This window comes from Alosa sapidissima, chromosome 3 (assembly GCF_018492685.1).
Source record: "Alosa sapidissima isolate fAloSap1 chromosome 3, fAloSap1.pri, whole genome shotgun sequence".
In the NCBI taxonomy this organism is placed as follows: Eukaryota; Metazoa; Chordata; class Actinopteri; order Clupeiformes; family Clupeidae; genus Alosa; species Alosa sapidissima.
This window is the reverse complement of record NC_055959.1, coordinates 39,392,184-39,408,597: the sequence shown is the minus strand read 5'-3', so window position 1 is coordinate 39,408,597 and position 16,414 is coordinate 39,392,184. Positions and strand designations below refer to the sequence as shown.

Sequence of the window (16,414 nt, the reverse complement as noted above, 5' to 3'; positions counted from 1 at the left end):
TGAGCAGGAGAAGGGAGGGAAAGAAGCTATGAGCAGGAGAAGGGAGGGAAAGAAGATCAGATCGGACGGAGGGGGAGGGGCACGGGGCGCACTGCATGAGAGAGAGGGGGAGGGGCACGGGGCGCACTGCATGAGAGAGAGGGGGAGGGGCACGGGGCGCACTGCATGAGAGAGAGGGGGAGGGGCACGGGGCGCACTGCATGAGGGGGAGGGGCACGGGGCGTACTGCATGAGAGAGAGGGGGGGGGGGGGAGGGGCGCACTGCATGAGAGAGAGGGGGAGGGGGAGGGGCGCACTGCATGAGAGAGAGGGGGAGGGGCGCACTGCATGAGAGAGAGGGGAAAAAGAACTAAGACAGTCCAAAATGAAGTGAGAGATGAGAGAGGGGGGGAGGGGGAGGGGCATGGGGCGCACTGCATGAGAGAGGGGGAGGGGCACGGGGCGCACTGCATGAGAGAGAGGGGGAGGGGGAGGGGCGCACTGCATGAGAGGGGGGAAAAGAACTAAGACAGTCCAAAATGAAGTGAGAGATGAGAGAGGACGAGCATGAAATGAAACTATCGAGTGAAGAGGAGAGAGGTGAGTAGACGAGTGGAGAGGAGGATAATCGAAGAAAGCACAATAAGTGAGAGGCAGAGAGAGAGTGACGGAGGGAGGGAGGGAGGGACAGAGGGGGAAGAAGAGGAGTGGGAATTGGAGAATGTCCCAGAGGTCCCGTCCATCTACCAGTCAAGGTAAAACCAACATTTACATTAAGTATAGATGTCCATTTGAGGTAAAAAAAAAAAAACTTTCAATGATGTCTCACACTGCAGTTGGTTTTCTTCAGCTTCAGGGGTAAAAATAAATGATAAAAGGACTGTGGACACATCATGTATCCCACAGATTGACACTGGTGAGTGTGTGTGTGTATATGTCGATTGTAAGGTGTAGTGATTCCCAACACAGATAACTTGTTATGTTTAATCTAAACTGCACTGTATCACCTTTTACCATGTGAGATTCTAAAAAGAAATTAACGGAACGTAGCAGTTCCGCATCACAATCCGTACAGCGGCGCTTCCGTAACATGAATCCGTACAGCGACCCTTTGAATCGAATGTACAATTAATCACTTCCAGGTTAAATAAAGTTATATATACCTTTGGAAACTGTGTTTTGTCCTCTTTGATCTTCTTCACAAATTATCGAAGTCCATGCCCTTTGAAGACGACATTTCACTGGTAAGTACAATGACACCCTAGTAGCATTTAAAAATGGCGGTGGGCAGGGATCTCACGTTGACTCCGGTGAAGGAGGGAAGAGAGTCAGCGAATGAAATGAGTGAAGTTTTGGTCATGTGGTCTATAGTATTGAAGTTAAACGTAATGGTTATTGATGTTGAACGTTTTTAACCTAAAATGTGTGTTATAAGGTTAATAAAACCCCATTTAAAACGGCGGTTTAAAAACTATGTTCACGAGGTCTCTGAAACGACCGGTGACTGAACGCGCCATTTTTCGTAATGAATAATATTTTGCAGATCAGCGACATAAGGTCTTTTAAAGACAACCAAAGCCACACCACCCATGCCCTTCAGCCCCTCGACGTGTCCCTCTTCGGGCCACTGAAACAGGCCTTCACCAAGCTGGCAACATCTATGGGCCTGGTTAGGGGGGACCTTGTCCTCGGGAAAAAACATTTTTCCTCCATAATTAAATTTGCATATCCAAAGGCGGCCACGGAGGACAACATAAAGAAGGGGTTCCGGCTGACAGGCATGTTCCCCCTGAATAGGCACGCACTGAAGGACAGTGATCAGGTACAAACAAAACAATAGAAACTGCATGGATACAATAGAAACAATGCAAACAATAATTTACTAATATCTTTATCTCCTCTAACTTACATTTCAGATGATGATCATCCCTCCAGTGGCAGTCCACCCAGCCCCTCCCGGCACCACCATCGCCACGGCCCTGATCCACCCAGCCCCTCCCGGCACCATATCAGTGCCAGTTGTTGCTGGCTGTGTGGAGTGCCCCACCTGCCATAGGCCGCCAAATCCTCTGGTCGCGGCTGGAACTGAAAAAACTGGTTTTGACCAGTCGGCTCGGAGGGGGCGGCGGCAGCAGGTTCCCGCTGGAGCTTGTTGTATAACCAGCGACAAGTTTGCAGCTCACCAGGCTGAGAAGGAGAGGGAAGAGAGGGAGGATGGAGGAAAGGAGAGCATTGCTGGAGGAAGAGAAGAAGAGGAAGCAGAGAGTGAGGGAGCAGAAAGAGAGGGAGGGAGCAGAAAGAGAGGGAGAAGGAGCAGAAAGAGAGGGAGAAGGAGCAGAGAGAGAAATACTAAGGAGAGAGAGGGAGCAGGAGCGGCTCCAGATTGATATCTGCGCCGCTTGCAGACAGCCAACCCCCCCAGGTTCTGCAAATGACATCGAGTGGGTTCAATGTGATAGTTGCACCCTCTGGTACCACATATTGAGTGTGTCACTCATGTGGTACCAGAGGAGGCATGGATTTGCAGAAAGTGTGCCATGAGCCACGACATAGATAGTTTGTATATAGTTATCAATGACGTTATGTGATGTTCTATAGCAGCTATTTGTTTTAATAAATATGTTCTTGTTATATGTTCATGTCATATGTTCACATTTATCAAAATCAAGTGCATCAGTCTTTTCTTGTAGCTGCTACCCCACACGGTTTCCTAAAACCTAAAGCCATGTTTGATACAGTGACCGTCATTGACGGGTTTACTTCATTGATTTAAAAAAAAGTAAACTAAAACTAAATAATGATTTAAATGAAGGACTTTTGGTGGAGGATACAAGCTTTCATAATACACACAGCCTATCAGATAGGTCACCATGGGCCTATCAAATAATAAAACATTACCTACACGCCGTGTAAAACACATGCAAACGACGACGCTTTAAAAAGTTTATACTGAAACTAAATAAACATCCAAATCGGTTATTTCGGCCTGACAACAGATAATATACACAGCATATGAAGTAACAAACAGCAAAAGTTAAGGTAATTCACATAAATCTACAAATAAAACATTACCTACACATCGTTGAAATCATGATGCCACGTTGTCCGATTTCATGTTACGCTCCCAACAATGACCGTACGGAATCTTGTGACATGTAACATAGTTCCCCACACACCACCACCTTCCAGGAAATCTGCATTTACGAGCATTTCATTGGCCAAAAATAAACCAATAAAAGCTCAGAAACGAAGATAACGCCCTCCTCCAGTAAATGACACATCAAAAGTTCATTGGTCTAATCCGTTAAGGGTCACTCCGACGTTTTTATATGCACGGAAGCGAGTTTTCGTGTACGGAAGTTGATGCGGAACTGCTAACTATTTCTTCACCTATAAATAGAGACAGAGCTGGACCAATTGAGACGGCTACTGGAGGAGCCAACCTCTGAACAAGGAGAGCCTAATGTTGCACAGCAAGACTGGGCAACCCGGCAGAATATATGCAGCCAGAAGTGGGAGAGTACAAGGCCACAGCTTTTAGGCAATTATTTAAAATCTCAGAGGTGCACCTCTCGCCTTTGCCAGCAGTGCCACAACAGTGAGGCAGTCATTAGGTTTGCCTCCCGCATCCTTACTTCTGCGACTCCTGCGACCTCGAATGCCACCAGAAATATGTTCTGCACAATAGGTGCTCAATTAATGGATTTTACAACCCCATACCACCAACCACTGTGGTTCAACAAGTTGGGAAAGCGCTCACCCACCAGCATCATAGTAAGCAATGCATCTTATGTCATGTAATTGTTTTGTCTATTAAATTACTATAATTTCTAAAGCTTTAAACATTCTTCAGTTAAGGTCCTGCCATTGGAGCTGCCACCCAATATATGTGGGTGTCCACTTGTCCCTTGAAATCGGCAGTCCTCATCACTATGAATAATAAGTATGTGGTTTATTAAAATATACTTTTTTATTCTGTATATTGCAGTACTAAAGCCTAGCTCATTGCCGAAAATTAGTATAAATGTTATGTCACAATTCATCTAAATTATTTATTTTTATTTCTGGTTATGCCAGGTCTCTATTGTGGAGGTTGTGCACCAGATGTATATGACATCCAACAAAGTGGTTATTGGCCAACACACACCTCTCTCATCTACGATGAAGATGTTTTCCACACGTTCGACACCTTGAAGCTTGTAGCACTGGGCAGCTCTAGGCTGGCATTGATAAGACTGCTGAATATGAAGACAGTAGCTTCTGGACGGGTGAGAGGCACTTGAATATTTTGTTTTTTAACTTTGTTGATTATAGAGCTTGTGATGTAGAGCGGGGGATATGTAACTGTAGCTTTTGTGTCTGTCACCTTCACAAGAAATTGGCCTTTATGCATCATCTTCAGGGGTGGACATCACTTAATTACTTAATTTACATTTACATTTGTTTTTATGTAACCTTTTCCCCATTTTGTACTTTACTTGAGTATTTACATTTTGTTAGACTTCTCACTTTTATATCCAGTACAAGCATTTAAAGGTCTAATTTCATCGTTTTTTCATTAATTTTGCAGCATTAATGAATGCCCTGTGAGCCGGTTTTGGTGAAAAAAATGCTGTCCTGCGTCTATTTCATGCTGTTCTAGCTTGGTGGGGAAGGTGGGAGGGGAGGAACGACAGCATTTCGCCTCTTATTCATGAATATTCATGACATGTTAATGACCTCGCCTCTGTTTGGCTAACAGTACTGTGACGCTCCCTCCAGTGCGTCCTCATCCGATTCTGTCTGTGCTGTGCTCCATATTCAACTTTACAGTGCTAAAACCTGGCTAAAACTCGAGTCAAAACTGTTGCACAAAATGTCTTCGGAGATACAACTTCATGTGTTTGATCCTATCCGAGTAGGAAGAAGAACCGCTTCCTGATTGTTTGTCGGTGAACTGTGGTTTAATAGAATGGTAACAATTGCATGTCAGCTTAAAATTTATCCTAAAAGAGGTAAACGTTTGTGGCAATTGTCATCTTGCTTTCAAGTAATAAACAGTTGGAAACGTTTTAAAATAAAGACTTATTTCTTTACACAGTCAAAAGTCTGCAATCTTCCTAGTAGATATTTTACTTCACAACACAGGTTATAAGCACCCTAAATGCAGTTTAGCCACTGACCTAGCCTGCTAATTGTATGCTATCGGAATAGATAGTTATGGTTTGAATCAGTGTTGTAGTCAAGTCACTATGCCTCGAGTCCGAGTCCAGGTTCGAGTCCTCAGTGTTCAAGTCCGAGTCGAGTCACTATTGATCCACGTCGAGTCCGAGTCGAGTCCCTATTGATCGAGTCGAGTCCAAGTCCAGCACTAAAGTAAGCATAGCCTACATGTCGTTCCATTTTTTTCTATTGCAGATGAAATCCTTAAAAGCAAAACGGACAATCTTCTGTCTCCAAGGGGTGCCATCACTTGTGTGAAAGTAGTATTGCCAAACCCAATGTGTTGTATTTATTGTATCGGAGAGAATACCATACCATAGCTATACCATAGCCTATAGGCCTACTCATAATAAATGAGCAATCCACATCCCAATCACACAGGCCATTAAGTCACATTATGCTGTTACTGACTACTGACAATTGTATAGGCAGTGTTGTAGAAGTTCATACTTCACAAGAGCTAGATGGACGTTGGAGTAATTTGTGAGAGGTAGTGTGGATCATAAAAGGGCATTTTTTTAAATTCTGGCTGTTAAATAGCCTACACAATTTTAGCGCAGTTTGGGAGGGACAGGAGCAGGGCCCGTCTTGGTAGCTTCTTTCTGACTCCCGTGACGTGAACACTGACACTATGGAGACATATTTCACGTCAACAATAGAGATGAAAACTAGCTTTAGGTTAACAAAGATGTAGATCATCTGCCTAATTAATTTATTTGTGCAACAGGCCACGTTCATTTCAGCGAGATGAGTGAAATAAATGTTTTTTAAGCTGCCATCGCCATACTATTTGCTACGATATTCACCTGTTAGAAATAGAAGACGTTGCTATTTCCTTTTTTTTTCGTGCAGTGGATTAGGCTATCAAATCGCTCGTTTGAACAGTAACAGTAATCCAGTTCATTCGTGGTTTTAAATATAGTTGTTTCTGGCCTACCCACACGAGGTTCAGTTTGTCAGTTTCACTTGCGCAGACACATAGGCCTACATTGACACTACATGGACACTCTACTAGGCAATTTAATGTTGTGCTTCTATATTTTATGATACCAAAATTAAGAAGTATGCTATATCTTGATCGGGAAAACGTTTAGTTTATTTTTCTTTCATCCGATAATAGCCTGCTGCAAATTAACAGACAGAAGCACGGCAGGGCACACCCCGAATGAAAATGAATGAATGGAACCTCGCTTCTCACGTCAGTCAGGGAAAACACTGTTCACCAAGTCACGATGATCAGCTATCCAGCAGCAGTGTGTGTTGTTTAGCCTAGGCTGAGTGTAATCTTAGGTAATGTTATGTCATGTATGAGAACTAATATTGCCTGGCAATAGCCTACTACATTGAAATAGCGACGGCCATATCTCCAGGCATTTTGGTGTTAAAGTTAACGTTAGTTTGCTTTGCATGTGAACATGATGTGACTTGCGATGTAGCTAGCCTACGACACGAAGCAGTAGCCTAACATTCCCTTGAACTAAAATTAGTATTACAAATAATTTAGATATTAAAATCATATAGCAAATTATAGCCTAATGACATACTACAATTATAGCCTTATGATATATTACAAAAAAAAGTCGAGTCCTCGACGAGTCATCGCGAGTGCGAATGCACGAGTCCAAGTTCGAGTCATCAGTGCTCAAGTCCAAGTCAAGTCACGAGTCTCTAAATTTAGCTAATGACTCGGACTCGAGTTCGAGTCTCGGACTCGAGTACTACAACATTGGTTTGAATTCCACGATACTATCATTGAAAGACCACTTGATCATAGCCCAATATATATATATAGATCTAAATGCAAACATTTAGCTATATTTTGCTGGAATTACACCAGAATGCCTACAGAAGCAGAGAATGTGTGCTGCAAGGAGACTTCTCCGGCAATGACACTAACGTGGCCATCACGTGGCCGCAACGTGATTTTCCAACCAATGTTCACGCTGCCGCCACGTTAATTTCCAACGTGGCGACAACCGGAAAAGTGAAAGACGCCGTGATGTTGCCGCCACGTTATTTCACAACATTACCGCGACATGCAGGCAACCTTCCTGCAACTTAATGACCACGTAACCGCAACGTTATAGCAACATTGAAACCCATGTTGGAGGTCGCCAGAATGTTGCATTAAAAAACAGCTCTGGGCGGATCTGCAGGTGCAGTCCTCATTTGCCCATTCATTGATTTAAGAAGAACTAGCGACATTTCACATTTGAATATACACCGTTTATTTAAATCAATTTAATTTGGAAGTTGCTGCTGCTGCTGACTTCACATGCTGGTCTTGCTGCTACTCCTCATGCTGCTGCTGGGCCTTCAAGGAAAGAAGAAAAAAATAGTTCAGGTAAGAGTCCACTTTTATTTTGAGTTTGTGCAGTAGCATCGTGACAATATAATGTGGTCCAACTCCACTAGGTATAACTTTGGGATAAGACCAACAGGCAACGCAACAAATGCTCAACTATGCCTTTTACTATTTGCAGTCTCGATTTGTCCATTTCTTTCCACAAAAGTCCCCAGAAGTTATTATTCAATAATTTGTAACCGGGAAGAACCTCCTGTAGGCATTCTAAGTGATGCCAGCGACCACAGTCTTAATGTTAGTAGCCTAGCCTAAATGTTCATCAGTTTTATTTTTATTTATAAGAAATGGCCCCTTAGATGAAGTCGAACCCTGCTGTGAACTTTACAGCAGCCGGTTTCACCAATTGAATGCAATTTCCATTTTAGCTTAGTTCTAACGTAAACTGGCACTATGTTGTAATTTACGAGCTAACAAGTTAGACCTTATTTATGAATAACATATTTGCACAATAGATAGTTACAGTTTCAGTTCTTTATTTCAATTCCACACTTTATTTTATTCCACACTGGTAGTAGCTTCTAGCCCCTTCTCTCCGGTCTCCCCCCTTCCTGTCTAATAAGAGGTAGGTTGACTGCAGCCTTATACGCAATCGTATACATATCTGTGTTAAATATTGTCATCCATAAGATTGCTTCACCTTATATAGTCCATATTAGTTTATCTATATTTTTTGTGAATTTACTTTTAAAATGCATGTATACGCCAGTCTAGCCACATGCCAAAAAATAGCCGTTACAGTGTGATGTACAGTAGCATAGCTACGTAGCTGGAATAGCATTAGCAGCACCATTGGCTTGTGTGAACTTTTTCAGGAGCTATTGGCAAATTCACCCTGCATGTGCTTTGCTGTGCGTGTTGTTATTAAACATAATGTTATCTTATTACATACAACAAAGGAATAGCGGAGGAAGTCAAACCGAAATGTGGTTACAGCGAACGTTACCAATGGGGTATACTACGAAGAACGTTAGACATATCTAGGCTATCTAGACACATCGAGGCTTCACAAAGCCTTGACTCAGGGTATAATTTAAGTGGTAGCTGCTACTACCAGAGAATGTCCGTAGACGGGCTCTGGTACTACGATAGGAGTGATATATTTGTCAAACTAGGCTTTCAGCTCAGATCTGTGCGCGTTCTCGGTGTTGGGATGATGTTGGCCAATCATGAAACGTAAGACCGCCTATATTAAAAAATAATTACTTCTGGATTTATGAGCGATAGTGTAATCTACACTGCGGTCATTTTAGTGTCTAACCTATAACATCAAATACATCGATTGCCATCATTTGTAGTAAGGTATGCACGTCCATAGTGCCATTTGCACGCACAACACTATTCAAGCACATACGAGATCCAAAATTGTTTGTAAGAAATATACACGAGAACTTCGTTTCTCAAGATAATTGATTGGTCAGTGGGCAGCAGTTTTACAAGATTTGAGCTATAACTTAGCACAACCTGCTCCCGCAACATACCTTGCTAACCCACTAATCGAGATTCGTGCTGTGACGCTTCACTAAACAGTGATATTAGGCGTGTTCCTCTGTGCAGATCTGACTTGATGTGAGAGCTCCATTGTACAACCCAGCATGCATCACATCAAGTCAGATCTGCATGAAGACGAACACGCCTAATGATTGGTGGTCAATGGTTAAAAACGTAATTCTATGCGACAATATTTAGTAGCTACTAACTACGGTGTTCAATGGTGCAACAGAAAACTGGTTCGTTTCAACGGTTTAAGACACGCATGAGTTTATGATCGACTGAGGTAAGCTTATGTTCTACTGGTGCACCAGCTACAGATTTGTGTTAAACTGCTCATTTGAAAAATGGAAGAGCAGGAAGGTACCCTGGCAGCCCCAGCTGGAAGTCGTGGATACTCACCATCTGTTTCAGATGTGCTGATGGGGCATATTTGAGGGATACTCACCATCTGTTTCAGTGTGCTGATGGGGGTTTCCCTATGAGGAGCTCCACCACCTTCTCCCACAGCTCCGGCTTCCATTTCATGACCGCCTCTGAAATTGGAGAAATTATTTCACTTAGGCTAATCTGTCAGTTAGAAAATGTTACAATGGACTTTTTTTTTTGGACTAAACAAAATGTAACAGTTCAGTTGCTTTGTAGCTTGTCATTTGGGTAAGGTGTTGAGGTTTACTTACGTTTTATTATGCCGCATACTCGTGTTCCGAGCAGTGGCAGCTTCCCCTTCAGGCTATACTGTCTCCAAACATCGTTGGCTGTCACTGCCCGCATCACCCTCCTAACACATTCTCCTGCATTTGACCCACTTATCAGACTGAGGTGGGATATCTATGCAACAAAGGGGAAAATCAACACAACCCTTGAAGTAAGCATTTCCGTTGAAATTTGGGGGATCACAACGTATTGTATTGCTGTGCATTTGTCATGTACCATTTTGGCTCTGAATAGTTGGTCCAGCAAACGCTCCTCCAACTCCGTCAATTCAGCAATGGTGATTGCAGGGTTAATGTCAATAGCTTCCCTGCCTGAGCCACCTCTTGCCCCCGCAAGAGCTGGATGACTCCCTTTTGGGTCTGCTCCAGTAACTTTTCTTAAAAGGACCTGGAGTGTTGCTGTAAAATAATATTGAAATGTCAATTTTTATACAGGGTTTATACACTGAATTTACATGACCTGCAGAACAAATAATTATATAAAAAAATGCCTTGTTTTTGGAAAGACATAGGCCTAAATAAAGAAACCCAATAAATCACATACCTTGATCATAAATCCAATACAGGCCACATTTTGATTAATACAGTTTAAAATTCAATAAAAGATGTCCCTGATATTCGGTGACTACATGACTGGAACTACTAACTACTTTCCATGACTGGAACAGACCCTCTGAAGTTTTCATAGCAATTTCATGACTCGTTTGAACCTTGAGGTTATAAAAAATAATTACTCATACAAAAACCTTTGAAATGAATTAACCCAAAGTCTTACCCTGTATGTTTTTCGCCCAAATGGGCATTGTTTCAGTCCCCTCTGCAATACACATTTGTTTTTAGTCAGTAACGGATATCAACAGTAAAATAAATAAAAATGAAATGGATACATGCTGCAGTTGGTCAGTGATGCAGTTTCCTATTATTTGCAAACATTTCTGTACATATAGCCCCTTCAGTTCATGTCACTTCGAATCATTTCATGATCACAGAGTCAATATGTCCCACTTTACCGTTTGTTGTTGAGGCTCCATGTTGAGGGAAGGGAGCAGGAGAGGAAAGTAAGGCGTCTGCATAAAGTACAGCATTTTTATATTTTTAGGTTGCAGGTCAGAGTGACTTGTATTTGTAATTGTAAGGATCATTTGTCACCACTTTACGGTCATTCTGGGAGAGGAATGGTGAATCCTGCGCTGGTGAAAATGGCAGTGAATCTATAGAAAAGTGTAAAATAAGGGTTGTTGTTTTTGTTGATTTTGTTACAAATTACAATAAATAGTTTCATCTTAAAGGAGAATTCCGGTGTGATATTGACCTAAAGTGTATTGAAACATGATACCGAGTGTGAACGTATGTCTCATAGCCCATCTCGGCTTGTCCCCTGCACTCCAAAATCTGGCGCTAGTTAGCCGATGCTACCAACAGCTTTTTCAATAGTGGTGCTTCGGCATCGGGCTAGCCATGCAAATAAATCACTGTTTTACACCCATTTACGAGGCTCAATGTATCTCCACACTTCATTGGTAGACTTCCGAGGGCCCTGACATTTAAAACGAGACATTGAGAACTTTGAAAAAGCACTGGTGGTTTACTTACAAGACGATTTATACAGACAGTATCTTCACGAAGTTTAGCGTTTGCAGCCATCTTGAATTTAGTCACGATAAGTCGAGCAACGAGTAAGAATGAACAGGTATGATAAGGGATCAGATTCCAAAAATAATTTAGGGGAAATGCATGGATTCCAGTTGCTGCTACTGGAAGAAACTGGAATCCATGCATTTCCACTTGCATAATGCCCAGAGTCACTCTGGATCTGCCATAAATAATCGCTAACGTTTGGTCGTGACGTATGTCTGGCTCAAACTAGCGCACAACCTCAACGTCATCGTTCTCAGCCACTCCCTCTGTTGAATGTCACAAAAAATTAAGGCAGTTCTGATGGCAAAAGGGGGTCTAACCTCGTATTAGTATGGTGTACCTAATGATTGAATAGGTGAGTGTAAGTCAGGCCAACTCCCAATTATCACTGATACTCACCAAGGCGTTGGCCTTATCAATCAATTTTGGAACATTGTGGCCCTTGACCACCCTCCTGGGCCACCTTCAGGGGCTGCACTGCCCCACAGGCCTTGCACTTTTTGCAGGCCACATGAATTGATAGGCTGCAGCCAATGCATGTCTTAAAGTCTTGACCCTGGCATGATTCTATAGACATAAGAGCAGATTGTTAACAAATTTTTAAATTGAATTGGTGGTTAGTTTGGTAATGTAGTTAATCTTGCAAAACAAAAACGCAAACATCTTTTCTAGCATAAACGCACTTGGGATCACATGGTTGGAGGTCATCTGATTTGAGAGTACTTTGATGAGACTTGAGACCATTGTTGTAGTGAGAGTGAATCAATCAAGACATGACAAGGTATACATTTGATTACATTTCCTGTCCCTATAGTTAACTGCTCCTGTGGACATGTGACAATAGGCCCACACTTAGTAGTTGATCAAGAGTCAATATATGACTGAAAAGATTATCATCAGCCTGGTAATTAGGATCCTTACACGTTCTATGAGGTACCAGTGTTTAGCTGTGTCACAAAACAATAAGCTTTGTCAGACTACTTTTAAAATGATATTCAGGGCTATATACATTTTAAACATTCAGGGCTGAAGACCCGACAAAGCCTTGCGTTAATTCTTCAGGTGGGAAGTGTCAGGAATTTCCATACGAGAGACGCTCTCATTGGTGGTTAGTATATGAAGTAGGGAATTGACAGCAACATATCCAATCACATTATGAGAGATGCTGAATTTAACATAAACTGCGATGTTTGATTTTAAATTAATATAAATTTAGCCGGGATTGTAAGCTGGCACACGTGGGTGCTCGATGTTTTCAGTGGGTGCCCGAGAGACGGAGCACCCACGGTATCGGCGCCTATGACAAGCGTATCTCGCGGTTGCATCCATTACAAACAAACATGCAATGTGAACGTCTGGGATTGGGGAGAGCACTAAATGCTCTTCTGAATAAGCACAAAGTCAAGCCTTTAAATGAAAAACAGTCTTTAATAATCAAAGAAATAAACGCTAATGAAGTAAACTTGTGACCATCAAAAATAGTTTATCGCCTGTAACTCCGTGATAACAGGACGTAACAGGAAGGCATTTAGCTGAGCAACGGAGGTTAATACTCTATATTTTGTCCAAATGATGTCTGTCTATCATCGTTGCACTCGGAGAAAAACAGAATGTTTAATTTGTCCTGCGTTTCTTCTACGGCTGCAAACGGGATTCACTCGCCGTTAACCAAATATTTCTTTATTAGGTCAGGGCAGGCATATTTCTGGCTATTAAATTCTTTCTAAACCAGTCTGCTAAAGTCTGTAGTGAAGTCTGTGTAGGGTTTTCCAGCTCCATTTCTTTGTACGAGACACCCTGCTCACTTGAGACCTCTGCCGGTTGTTGCAGCGTCACTGGAAAAATACAAATTAAAGTCGCGTGATCCCGCGCGCGGACCGCGAGGGAAGCTGGCCAAGTCGAAGCACTGCCCACTGTACATGCCTAGTGGTGAGAGTTGGAAGTCCACATTCCTGGAATATCACCTACCCAACTTAGGATGCTCATTTCCCCGCAGACATCACGGAGTGAGACTCTTTGATATTATAGTTTGTGCTTGTGTTTGTGTTTATATTTTCAAAGATATTTGACAGAAAAACAACTTTTTTTAGTCATTTATTATTTTCACATTAACAAAGAACTTTTTTTATTTTTTTTATTTTTTATTTTTTTCACATTTCAGAGGTCAGTGGTGCTTCTTGTTACATTGCCTGTCATGGCTAATTTTCTGTGTTTCGGGGGACTTGCATCCTCTCTAATGTCATTTGCTTCCACCGTGTCCATCTTGCACTTGCAGCAGCGGAAGACAATGAAGATGACCACAGCAAGGACCAGGAGGATGCTCACAACAGCTCCTGAAATCATGCCAACCATGGAAGGAGGAGGAATAATCCGAAGTTCCAAAAAGCACTCCGCGATTCCAACCCGGTTCCTGGCAATGCAGTGGTAGGTCCCTGAGTCATTCTCTTTTGCACGTGGGATGTGGAGCCTGCCTGCAACAGCATCTAAGTGGGCAGAGGATGGTAGTGTGTAGGGTCCGGTGGCTCTCTGCCAGTTGTAGTCGATGGGGATTGCACCTTCCTGGGCATTGCAGTGCAGCACCACATTTCCACCCACCTCTGCAGTGCCCTTTGTGTGACAACTTGGGTTGGAGGGAGCATGCATCACCCGGAGGATGACTGCAATTCTCTGGATACCAGGGACCTTCTTCACTTGGCACTTGTAAGTCCCGGAATCTGAGGGTCTCAGTCGTAGCAGTTTAACAGAGGCGTCTCCTTTCCGTGGATCGGTTGAAATGAAGTGGACCCTGTCTTTGAGTGGCACATAGTAGTTATCGTAGATCTGCCCGGCGGAGAACACAATGATTACCGGGTCCTCTTGTAGTCCAGACAGCCTAGTCCACTCGATCTCCAGAGGTCCAATGTCATCTGGGGCGAGGGTGAATTGGCATTCCAGGATTGCGCTTCCTCCAACTGCCTTCTCCAAAAGTTTCTTGTCTGTTGAGTTGATAAGGACAGGATCAGTACATTTGACGGTCAGCATGAGTAAAACTTTGAATATTCGCCAGTCCATTGTTGGGAGCCTTTGGATTCATCCCCCTTTTATATGTGTTTCAAAGGCTTGCAGCAGTGCAGACAGTACTTTGAATAACCAATAGGATTTGCTCCTGTAATTTCAATAACCAATAGACTTGCCTGGGATGTGCACATTCCTGGAATATCACCTACCCGACAGGTATTCTACCTCCTAAGACCTCCATGGGGAAACAACCAAAGACCCATGGCCTGGAAAGGAGGTTTTTTTTTCCAACAAAGACACTTTGGATTCCAGGTATTGCACCTACACTAAGACCCAATTGGTGAAAAGGAACAGAAACATTGACTTAGATTTTGCAGAGGTTTTTGCTTTTTGAAACGGAGCTTTTTCCAACAAAGACACTTTGGATTCCAGATATTGCACCTACACTAAGACCCAATTGGTGAAAAGGAACAGAAATATTGACTTCGATTTTTCAGAGATTTTTGCTTTTTTGAAAAGGAGCTTTTTCCAACAAAGACACTTTGGATTCCAGGTATTGCACCTACTAAGACCCAAATGTTAAAAAGAAAAGGCAACATTGACTTTTAGATATTAGAGGTTTTTGGTTTTTTTGGATGACTGAAAGATTCAAATGGTAAGGTTCAAAATATACTTTATTTATATTACAATTTTAACCACAATATAAATACAAAAATAAATACTATAGATTTTAAATAAATTCTGAATACTACTTACTACTACTAATGAACAGTAACTAAAAAACCTAACCTAAGCTTCCGATTCTGACTCTGAACTTGAACCTGACTGAGAAGCTCCATCAGAACCAGACTCTGACACTGTGGACCCAGTTCCAGACCGAGACCCCCCATCAGAACCTGACTCAGACCCCCCATCAGAGTCAGACTGGGAATCCCCATCAGATTCCCCAGGCCCTGATTCCAACGGACTGACTGATGAACCAGTCTCTGACTCAGTCTCTTTTGCCTCCTCTCCCTCTGCAGGACCCTGGACTTCCTTCTCCTCCACCTCAGGTGCCTCAGCCCTCTGTGTCTCTCTCTCTGCAGGACCCTGGACTTCCTCCTCCTCCTGGTCCTCCACCTCAGGTGCCTCAGCCCTCTGTGTCTCTCTCTCTGCAGGACCCTGGACTTCCTCCTCCTCCTGGTCCTTCACCTCAGGTGCCTCAGCCCTCTGTGTCTCTCTCTCTGCAGGACCCTGGACTTCCTCCTCCTCCTGGTCCTTCACCTCAGGTGCCTCAGCCCTCTGTGTCTCTCTCTCTGCAGGACCCTGGACTTCTTCCTCCTCCACCTCAGGTGCCTCAGCCCTCTGTGTCTCTCTCTCTGCAGGACCCTGGACCTGTGATGGCCCTGGCACCTCTGCCTGCATTGCTGATTTGTCAAATTTGAAAAGCCATCTTGAAATAAATGTGTTAGGGTTAGCAAACAGCATTATGCAATGGTTACACTCTAAAACACTTGCCTTGTCTTCCCTGTGCCACCTTCACTGAATCCATCAAAGACTTGAGGATGTCTAGGCGAATGGTCCTTGCTTGTTTTGCTGTGATCTCCTCCCCGACCACATAGAATTTCGACGCCGTCTTTGGGTCATGGCACATGCTTTTGCTGATTTCGGTCCTCTTCTCAGGGTCCAGGCTCCTGTCAGTCTGTAGGTAAGTAGGAGAACATTTTCACCGATGGCAACAGGTATGTATATCATTGGAAATGTATGCTCTTTTACAGAATAGCCACCATTGATAAAGGCAACTCACCCAGGTTGACACTGCTGTCCTGATGTCACCTATCGACGGTTACTCCGGCAGCCCGAAATCCTTCCAGACCCTTGTAAAATGGAATCCCGCCGTTCCATCTCCTTGCCATTCCTGGTGAAGAACAACTTGTCTGGGTTTTTACCGTATCCTGGCAAGCTGGGCCTCACCTCCAAAAAGGCCCTGAGGTTTTCCATAGTTTTCCCCAACACGGCGACGATGGCTGGCCCAAATGCCTCCCGAGTT

At 43.2% G+C, this 16,414-nt stretch overlaps 1 protein-coding gene across 1 annotated transcript; it reads right to left on the bottom strand.

The window, feature by feature from the left end:
• Positions 1-13,545: 13,545 nt before the first annotated feature.
• Positions 13,546-14,439, bottom strand: LOC121705555 (coxsackievirus and adenovirus receptor homolog). Its single transcript, XM_042086589.1, has one exon. The coding sequence runs from the start codon at positions 14,437-14,439 to the stop codon at positions 13,546-13,548; it is 894 nt and encodes a 297-aa protein (XP_041942523.1).
• Positions 14,440-16,414: the final 1,975 nt, after the last annotated feature.

Coding starts and splice junctions, on each gene's coding strand:
- LOC121705555 (XM_042086589.1), bottom strand. CDS start 14,439: ATGGACTGGCGAATATTCAAAGTTTTACTCATGCTGACCGTCAAATGT.